At 31.0% G+C, this 10,666-nt stretch overlaps 1 protein-coding gene across 8 annotated transcripts in view; it reads right to left on the bottom strand.

Moving 5' to 3' along the window:
* The window catches only part of LOC123008458 (homeobox protein cut), a 72,032-nt gene that overhangs the window by 14,761 nt on the left and 46,605 nt on the right, over positions 1 to 10,666 (bottom strand). For 4 of the 8 annotated variants that reach the window (XM_044404260.1, XM_044404253.1, XM_044404256.1 and 1 more), the window contains 4 exons: positions 5,219 to 5,400; positions 4,960 to 5,045; positions 4,043 to 4,460; positions 990 to 1,381 (listed from right to left, as the gene is read on the bottom strand). In XM_044404260.1, coding sequence (XP_044260195.1) covers positions 990 to 1,381; positions 4,043 to 4,460; positions 4,960 to 5,045; positions 5,219 to 5,400 — 1,078 coding nt within the window. Of the gene's footprint in view, positions 1 to 989; positions 1,382 to 4,042; positions 4,461 to 4,959; positions 5,046 to 5,218; positions 5,401 to 5,839; positions 5,906 to 10,666 lie in introns of those variants that run through there. The other 4 variants (XM_044404261.1, XM_044404254.1, XM_044404258.1 and 1 more) reach the window with 4 other exon arrangements.

The raw sequence follows: 10,666 nt of genomic DNA, 5'->3' as shown, positions 1-10,666 counted from the left end.
TCATCAATTAGTTTTTTGAAAAAAATAAATAGTTTAAGCAAAAAACGATTGGTTCTATACTTTTTTCTCACCCAATTTTAACTCTAACAAGTTGGAAAAAACAAAATACGCTATACAAATTTTTTTCATTTTTGAAGTTCTATTTTTGATTCTTTTTGTGTACTTCATCACTTATTTTTAACACAATTTCTGTTATTTTTGTGTTTCTTGTTGATTCAAATTGCAACCTCACTTATCCATAAATAAAAATCGCCCTCAAAACGTGTGTAAAAATCGATGATTCCCTCAAATTCGCGACATCAAATCACAAAAATCGCCCGAAACCTCTCCAAATCCCGATTTAATTCAATTAAACCTCCCGTAATCGTCTTCCAACATGCAATAAATATAAAAATTGATTGATTTTGTGGTAAACTGAGCTTGATTTCCATTTATTTGGGGCACCTGACGCAAGCCTCGATAAAGATCGTGTCAAAGTGCCTCAACAATACGCAATAAACCTCGGTAAAAGTAGAACATATGTAATCCTAAAATCGAATTTTTTTCACTGATCGTCGAGATAATCCCGAAGTTTAATTGCGCATTGTTAAGTTATGCTTATTTTAGATTGAAATTAAAGAATTTTTAGAGCACGGAGAGGATTTATTTATACGGTTTTAAGGTTTTGTAATGCGTGGGATATTAAAACAATAGTTTTGTAATAAAATATTTGACTTTTGAAATTGTTTGTGACACAATAAAATTATGAGATTTTTCGTCATTGGTCGAAAAAATGATCGTGTGTGATTGAATGGCCGGAAATGATTCATTTCGAATGGCTCTACATGGCCTAGAACCGCTTAATTGTTAATTAATGAATTATTTATTTGTGGGTTTTTTAATATTAAGATTGATTCTCGAATGTAATTAAACGAGCGATAAAAATCTTTTTCGAGGCGTAATCTCAAAGATTGATGATCTGAGATCACACAGTGGAACTGAAATTTTACCTTTCTTTGGTATCAGTGATTTGAGGAGAAGAATCGCCTGTTCGTCGCAAGCCCACGCGTGCATTTTTCGGTAACTGTCTCTCCCTTTCTCCGTGAGTTTGTCCCAAGGTTTGGGCTTGGACAACAGCTCCGAGACGGTGCCCTGCGACAGCCCCAAAATGTACTTGGCGAAGAGTCGCTGTCCAATGTTGTGGATTGAGAGCAATTCGCGGACTCGTCGAGATATGTTCAAAGTGTCGAGGTTTTGGGACGCGTATTTGTCCATGTTGTAGCGCAACATCTCCTGCAGTTTGGCCTCCATGGGGTCCCCCTTCGGGATCAGACTCTCCCCCAAACGGCTCACCATCGACCCGGGGGCCATGCCCAACTCCTCAGCGAACCGGAACGGCGATCTGAAAAAACATACATTGAATTTTTCCACGAATTTTCCGACGCTAAAATGGAAGTTGAGTTATTTTGACTTTTTTCGACTTGTATTATCACCCCCTAAAATTTCGGCATAACTATTAAAATCACCCTGTATATGAATATACAAGGTGTCCGGAAAAAACGTAAAAGATTTTAAGGGGTCATTCCTTGGCTCAATATGAACGTATGTCCAGAAGTGCTTCCTTACGGAAGAAATACGATTTTGTAGAAAAAAATTATATATTTGTATTTTTAAAGTATCTTTTTTCATCCTGTACAATAAATATAATAATAAACGCTTTTGTGTTTTTCTAATAAAACATCCTATAAACAAAAAAGGATAAGTGGTGGATTTCTAATGTTTCTGTAGCTACCAAAATAATGAAAACAACTGTCAATTAACAGTCATTAAATGTCAATGTTTAAGATAATATTTGTTAAATATGTCAGATTTCCGACTGACAACTTTAGACTTATTGAACATAAAAGATATTTTTCTTTCAAAATTAAAAACCCGATGCTTAGATGACTCACTCTATATACGTGTTTCTAAATGAATTTGTAAAAAAACCTCAGTAAGAACTTCAAACCAAAGTAAAAGTAAAGTTTTAATACGATTTTGATTTTTGAAAATTAAAAAGTTGTATACAGGGTGTTAAAAAAAGATTGTAAAATTTCAAGAGATAATAGTATGGACCAAAACAAAGAAAAAAGTTCCTATAAACCTATGTCCGGAAATGCTTCATAATGGAAATAGAGTAATCTAAGATAAAAAAATAAGATTTTGTAGAAAAAAAATTATATATTTGTATTTTTAAAGTGTCTTTTTTTCATCCTGTACAATAAAAGCTTTTGTGTTTTTCTAATAAAACATCCTATAAATAAAAAAAAAATGTGGATCTCTGTTTTTTTTTGTAGCTACCAAAATAACGTAAACAACTGTCAATTAACAGTCATTAAATGTCAATGTTTAAGATAATATTTGTTAAATATGTCAGATTTCCGACTAACAAATTTAGACTTATTGAACATAACAAATATTTTCCTTTCATAATAAAACGTAAAATTAAAAACCCGATGCGTAGATAACTCGCCCTGTATATTTGTCTATAAATGAATTTGTAGTAGGCACTTCAAAACAAAATAAAAGTAATACGATTTTAATTTTTGAAAATACAAAAGTTTATACAGGCGGTTCAAAAAAGATTGTAAAATATTTCAAGAGATAATAGTATGGACCAAAACAAAGAAAAAAGTTCCTATAAACCTATGTCCGGAAATGCTTCATAAAGGAGATAGAGTAATCTGAGATAAAAAAAATACGATTTTGTAAAAAAATATATATATATTTGTGGTTTTAAAGTATCTTTTTTCATCCAGTACAATAAACATTTTTATGTTTTTTTTTTAATAAAACACCTTATATTTGTCAAAAAACTTCCGTAGGCACTTCAAAACAAAACAAAAGTAAAGTTTCAATACGATTTTAATTTTTGAAAATAAAAAAGTTGTATACAAGGTGGTAAAAAAAGATTGTAAAATATTTCACGAGATAATAGTATGGACCAAAACAAAGAAAAAAGTTCCTATGAACCTACGTCCAGAAATGCTTCATTAAGGAGATAATCTGAGATAAAAAAAATACGACTTTGTAGAAAAAAATTATATATTTGTATTTTTAAAGTGTCATTTTTTTCAACCTGTACAATAAACGCTCTTGTGTTTTTTTTAATAAAACACTAAAGATAAAATAAAAAAGTGGTAGTTCTCTGATTTTTTGTAGCTACCAAAATAAGGAAATCAACTGTCAATTAACAGTCATTACAAATTTAAACTTATTGAACAAAAAAAATTCTCTTTTCAAAATAAAACGTAAAATTAAAAACCCACCCTGAATACATGTTTATAAATAAATTTGTAAAAAAACTTTATTAGGCACTTTAAAACAAAATAAAAGTAAAGTTTTAATACGATTTTCATTTTTAAAAATAAAAAAGTTGTATACAGGGTGTTAAAGAAAGATTGTAAAATATTTCAAGGGATACTAGTATGGATCAAAACAAAGAAAAAAGTTCCTATAAACCTATGTTCGGAAATGCTTCATGAAGAAAATAGAGTAATCTGAGATAAAAAAAATACGATTTTGTAGAAAAAAAAAATGGTAGATCTCTGATTTTTTGTAGCTACCAAAATTTGGAAAACAACTGTCAATTAACAGTCCTTAAATGTCAATGTTTGACATAATATTTATTAAATAGGTCAGATTTCCGACTAACAAATTTAAACTTATTGAACATAAAAAATATTCTACTTTCACAATAAAACGTAAAATTAAAAACTCACTCTGTATACAAGTTTATAAATAAATTTGTCAAAAAACTTCAGTAGGCACTTCAAAACAAAATAAAAGTAAAGTTTTAATACGATTTTAATTTTTGAAAATAAAAACGGTGTATATAGGGTGTTAAAAAAAGATTATAAATTATTAAAATAAGCTTCTAGTAGAAATTCTATAAATTTTCACATTGGATATCTCCGAAACCGTAACTTTGCGAACTTTTTTGTTTATTTTGAATCACACTATTACCTCCTTAAATACTTGACAATCTTTTTTTGACACCCTGTGGAATATCTCAAATGTTTACCTATGGTCGTCGAACCTGTAGGGGCTCTTCAGGGCCTCCTCGCCGCGGAAGAGGTTATTAACAGCACACATGGTCGCCATGGGTATGTTGTTGTTGCTGAGATGGTTGTTGTTGTCCTCCGGACTCTTGGGGTTACCATTGAGGATGGGTTCCACGGGCGAGGGTTGCGGTGGTTGGTCTGGTTGCGGTGTTGAGGCTGTTGATTTTTCAGCGGGTGTGGAATCGGGGAGTCCCATGATGGGCGTCTTGGCATCTATACAGGGTGATTGTGAAATTAGATGGTTGTGTTCGATGGTGCGGCGCCAATTCGCCACAATCTCTTCGCCTAACATACTACCGAAGCTTTCTACATTCTGGAAGGGACGAGGCAGGGGTGCTGGAGGGGACAGAGGTGACACTGCTGGACTTTGTGCAACCCCTGGAAAAGAGGAGAGAATATCAGGGGAGGGGATAAAGCACTAGTTTGAGTACTGAAATGAAGTCTAAACGTGGAAAACAAGTCTCAATTAAAATCGAATTATTTTTTTAAAGAGCAACGATACTACAATTACTGTTAATTACTCGAGATACCTCGTCATTGGCGCTTATTAAAATCGAATTAAATCGTCATTTTCGCGCCCAATTTACGCCATCTTCTATCGAACAACTATCAAGGCTCTTACTTCAAAAAAAAAAAAAAACAGACAATCGCGAAAAATATAAATTATTTGTTATCGAGTCAAGTCATCAGTCTGATAAATGACTTCCTTTTTTTCATGGTTCACCGATCTTAATTTATAATCACACTAAACTAATTAAAAATACACTTAATTCAACCGGAGTCCGGAATAATTACAGTGCGCAACTAGATTATGCTAATCATATTTTTGGGAATTCTATTGTTGGTGATTAATTAAGGAAAATTTGGGGAAATTTACCTTCGACGTCTTGGGTGGGTGTTTTGACCGATTCGGGTTTGATGGGCTTTTCGGTGGTGGTTTCGGGATTGTCCGTCCTGAGAATGCTACAAATTAAAAAAATGAATAAATCCAAAGAGAAGCAGTCTCAAAATTTACGCGAATCCGGATCAGTCTTCGGATCCGGAGTGTGAATCTTGTTATCACTAGTAAACAGTTTTGAAACTGCGCACAATAGAGATAAGAGGTTGTTGAAAGAAGGAAATTGCAAAATGGTTACCTTAATTCCCTTTTGATGTCTTCGTAGTCCCTTTGATGGTCCAGTTTGGCTTCCAACCTGACGATAATTTGTCTTTTCTGTTCTAATTGGTCTTCTAATCGTGATATTTGCGATATCGAGGTTTCTTTAAGTTTGGATATCGTGCTCTGTAGTCTTTGTACTTCTTCAACTAATTGATTGATCTGAAATAGAATTATTTAAATTCGTCTATTGTCTCGTCTCGATCTGGAATAATATTAATGGCATTAGCATGAAAATACACCTTTGTTGACTAACCCCACGTGTACTTTGAGAAATTCTATTAGCTAACAAGCTTTTGAAGGGAAAGAGACGGATATGTTTAACGTAATTTAGGAATCAATCAATCGTTCGCCGTATGAAGACATTAATCTGTTCAACCCCTTTATGCATAAGGTGATATAGATCGATTGATTAAATTCCGGGGGCGAATCTCACCCTTATCGTCCACCGAACCGAAGGAATAATTAAAAAAAGTCCGGCTTTTCCGGGGGCCTTATCGCCCCCTCGTACTCGTATATCTGTTTGAAATATTGGTTGTATTTATCATCGGTTTTCCGGCAAAAATTTCACCAACCCCCGAAAATTAAGAAAATGACTTACTCGTTCTTTGTCGTCCATCGTTATCAAATTCAATGTTTCATCTTTCACCAACTCGAGATAACTGAATCCTACCTCTAATACGATACGAATAATTAACATCATTTCTAATTATTGTGTAATAAATAAATTAAGGTATAAATTAAATTTATAATTGTGTCAACAATTGCGATGATAAAGTGTCAACAAAATCAGACACATTATCTTTCTGGAAAATAAAATATTGTTACTCGAAAAAATAAGAATTTGTAAATATTGAAGTAACCTGAAAAATAATAACAATAAATCTACTGAATCAAAATTTACAATTTTGAATTAATCCGATAAGGTGGTGATAACAGCGATAACACGTCGAATGGCGTCTATTAAATAAATAAAATGGCGACGATGAAGCAAATAACTGACTCACTTTGAATCGAAGATGAGGCCGGAGGCACACGTGGGTTACGATTATAATCGAATTTTTTCACAAAAATAACGGTCGTGGGAGTGAGAGATTTGATGATAACATTGCTCGAAAAATAATACAAGCTTAGGTCACGCAATAGTTGCTTTAACGAGAAGAAGTGCCTTGCGACAGGCCAGATCTGATCACCATTGAATTGCAATTGACAATATTCAAAAAACAGCTGCCACTAATTATCTCCTTTATTATCCATCTAATTGAATAATATTTTGGAATTATGCTTAAGAATAGGTGTGTTTCATGCTCCCACGATGATTTTTTCTTGTTGTTTTGTAATAAAATTAAAAAAAAAACATAACTCTAAGATGTATTTCATTTTCTTAAAAGACATTTAGATTTGGCTAGTTTTCAAATCGATCCAGGTTTAGGCTTTAGAAAAATTAAAATGTTTTGAGATCTAAGCAAGTATTTTTTTATTTTTTTACATAAAAACTGGGTGTAGAATGAAAACTATAAACTTTTATATAAAAATCAATTAGAAAATATTATTCTGGAATAAATCTGGAAATAAAACCTAAAAATTGGATTCGACTTCTACTAAAAAAATAAAAAAATAAAATTTTGCTATAAAAAAAATCACTAGGTTGGGGTTTGTATTGGTGTTAATTTCATCCTTTTAAAATTCATCCCTTTTTAAAAACTTGAGATATTCTAAAGATGTACTTAATAAAAAAAGTAAATTTTTAGAAAAAACCTGAAAATCTACAAAGGAAATGATCAGATTGAGAAAAAACAACAGACTTTTAAAAACTAAACCTAAAAATTGGATTCGACTTTTACTAGTTTTAAACCTGTAAGAACCTTGGTAAAAAAATTAAAAAAATCAAATTTTGCTAAAAGTTAATTAAAAAAAAAATTAAATAAAAAAATCGTTTGCAAAATAATTTAGGTAAATTTTTCCAAGTTAAGTTTGAAATCAATTTTGGAGAAAAATTGATTGGTTGTAAACTTCTAAGTTGGGATTTGTATTGGTGTTAATTTCTCTTAGAAAAATGTGAGTAGCAAAAAAATTCATCTTTTGAGATATTCTAAAGATGTAATAAAAAAAGTAAATTTTAAGAAAAAATATAAAAATCCATAAATGAAATGTTTCGATAAGATTGAAAAAAACAACAGATTCTCAAGGAATAAAATTTTTTAAAAACGACTCAAAAAATCAAAACTATAAAATTTTGAGAACGATTGTAGAAAACAATTTATGTATACGTTAGATTTTTGTAAATAAAACTTCAACTTGGAACCTGAAAAAACACCTAGGTTTTCTATTTTAAAACAATTTTTCAGACTTCAATGTACTAGGTTGTAATATTTTACAATAATTCAATCGAAGATGTACTAATTGAATCCTTCAGGTTTAGTACTGAAACTTGCTTAGGTTTATTCAACAAAAAAACATGAGTTAATTTCACGTTCTAGGCTTTAACTAGGTTTTGAAAGACTTTTTTTTCAATTTTTTTGTGGTTTGCAAAAGATGTTAAAATTTGGGTAAAAAAACAAAAAAAAATATAAAATACATAAAAATATAAAAGAACAAAAAAACAATAAAAACGATATCTAGTATTTTGGGTTAAATTTTGGACAAAAAAATCCTACAAACTGTTAGTACATATATATTTAGGTCAAAAACCTTTATTTAAAAATTTCAAAAATAATTCCCTAAAACTTCAGTATTTTTCAAGTTCGAGAAACTACTTGGAGTTCTAAAATCTAAAAAAGCAATATTTAAGCGTTAAAGAGAAATTTTGAAAGATTAAAAGATTTAGAGAACACATAATTTGGACCTGGAAGTTCCAAAATCTCATTAGTTTTTCAAAATCTTTCAAATAAATTAACAACATAAGATATAAGACATTAAACTTTTCTTCTTCTTTTCTTTTTGTGGTTTGCAAAAGATGTTAAAAATTTCTAATTCGTATAAAAGTCAAAAAAAAAACACAAAACTAATAAAATTTTGAGAAAGATTGCGAAAAACAATTTATGTATACGTTAGATTTTTGTAAATAAACTTTGAACCTAAAAAAATACCTAGGTTTTCTATTTTACAAATAAAACCAATTTTGTGGACTTCAGTGTACTAGGTTGTAATATTTTACAATAATTCAGTCGAAGATTTAAGCTAATTGAATCCTTGTCTAGATTTATCCAACAAAAAAACACGATTTAATTTCATGTTTTGAAAATTTTTTTGTAAATTTGTAAGACGAATTGTGTAAATGCGAAAATAGATCGAGAAGCTCAGTCAGTTTCAGATAATCGCAGTCTGCCTCAAGTTTCTAGTTTCAATTTCCGATCGAAGTTATGCAGTTATGTGGTAATTATAGCCCCCCAAAAGTGAAATTTTTCAAGTAGTGAAATCGCTCTAATTGTCCCAATTAAGAATAATCCCAATTCTGGCGTAATGAAAAAAATCCCTCACCCACTCCAGACATTATCTCCGAGTGGAGGTATTATAAACTAAATGTGCAAATGAATAATCTCCGTATGTGAAACAAAGAGGCGAAAATGTCAATCATTAGTTAGACAGAGAGAGGAAATAATCAATCGATATTGCTCAGACTTAGTTGGTATCACTCTAATTGTCAGACCAGATGGGTGGTGGAGGGGCAAGGGGGCGACCAAATTGAGAACCGAAACCGAAATATAGAATGCGGTTTGAGATGCCAGATATATCCCGCCAATCAATCGCTTGAAATTTTTTTCAGGTTTTTTTTTCAGTTATATTCACAACATAAACAGCAAGAATAAGTCGAAACAACCCTTTTCCATCCCCTTCTCTCTTGTTCCTTCTCGCTCTCATTAGCGCCGCACCATCACGACCAAATCGGCATTCGCCGGCTCTTTTCTCTTTATATTTCAGTATAATTATTGATTATCGGGAGCTTAGACGTACGTAAGGGGGGTGTGGGGCCTGAGTGATTAAGCTATATGGAAACTCACCCCTTTCGCAAGGGATCTCTGACTGATCGGGATAAAATACGAGATATTATATTTAAATTAGATACGTCGAAACGCAACCGATTTCCCTCGAAAACTACTCAAAATGTGTGATGAGAAACGCTCTAATGACTCGCATGTTGGATGAATTTTTCTTTCTTTTCATAAAAGTTGGATTTTTTAAAGAGTGACGCTTTAACAATAGATGAAACTAGAATCACATATAAGAGGTTCAAGAAGGCAGTGGTGCGCAACCGACCGTACTAATAACATGGACAATCAGTCATTGCAAATGAGCAACCTGTACGTTGTTTCTTCCCAATTTGATGACGGAACGAGATCTAGCTTTCGCTTCGCTGGGAAGGAGTTAACCGATTTTCTTGGTTGCGCTAATTTAACTAACCGACTAGTTAATGGGACGGTTATAACCCGACAAGTGACGAAAGTTTGCCCAACACACCTCTAACAAGATACATCCCAAATCAAAATCCATGCATAACAGTAATTAATTGTAAATAAACTCAATTTTGATTGAAAAAACGTTATTTAAAACAAAAATATGAAGTTAAAAAAAATTAAAAAAGCAATAAAAACAACAGTAATACAAAATCTCTATTGATTTTTCCCAAAATTTCACAAATCCTACAAAACCTTGTTTGTATTTAAGACAAAAAGTTTAAAAATTTTTGTTCCAAAATGTCAAATGCTATTTCCTAAAACTACAGTATTTTTCAAGTTCGAGAGTTTTACGATGTTAAAGACAAATTCTGAAAGATTAAAAGACTTAGAGGACACATAATTGGGACTTGGAACTTCAGGAATCTTATAAGTTTTTTAAAAATTTGGTAGCAAACTAAGATTTTGAAAAAGATTATTTAAGATTTTAGAGGCCTCAAATCTTGAAATTTTCAATACTTATAATTTTGATTTTTTCACGATTAGGATCTTCAGTCTTGTTATAAATTCTCAGTTCAGACTTTTAATCTTAAATGTCTAACTTTTCTATAAGAAATTTAAATTTTCAGTTTTTTGTGGTTTGCAAAAGATGTTAAAATTTCTCATTTGTATAAAAATGAGGAAGCAATAAAAAGATAGTATATAAAAATATACAAGAACAAAAAAAAAACAATAAAAAGAATAAAACATTTGATATTTTCTGTATTGGTAGCAAACTAAGATTTTCAGAAAATTTATTTAAAATTTTAGGATGAGTAAGATTTTAGAGACCTAAAAGCATTGAAATTTTGATTTACTGGCTTGAATACTTAGAATTTTGATTTTTTCATGATTATAATCTTCAGTCTTGTTATACATTCTTAGAAGTTTAGGCTTTTAATTGTTACAAATGTCTATAAATTTTCTAAAATCTCTCAAAAATTAAAGATATACGATACGATATAAGAAATTTAAATTTTCAGTTTTTTTTGGTT

Source organism: Tribolium madens, unplaced genomic scaffold (genome assembly GCF_015345945.1).
Source record: "Tribolium madens isolate multiple individuals breed KSU strain unplaced genomic scaffold, Tmad_KSU_1.1 Scaffold_71;HRSCAF=194;Tcas5.2_LG6, whole genome shotgun sequence".
Taxonomy (NCBI): Eukaryota; Metazoa; Arthropoda; class Insecta; order Coleoptera; family Tenebrionidae; genus Tribolium; species Tribolium madens.
Note: the sequence above shows the minus strand (reverse complement) of the source record. Positions and strands in the feature narration are given on the sequence as shown.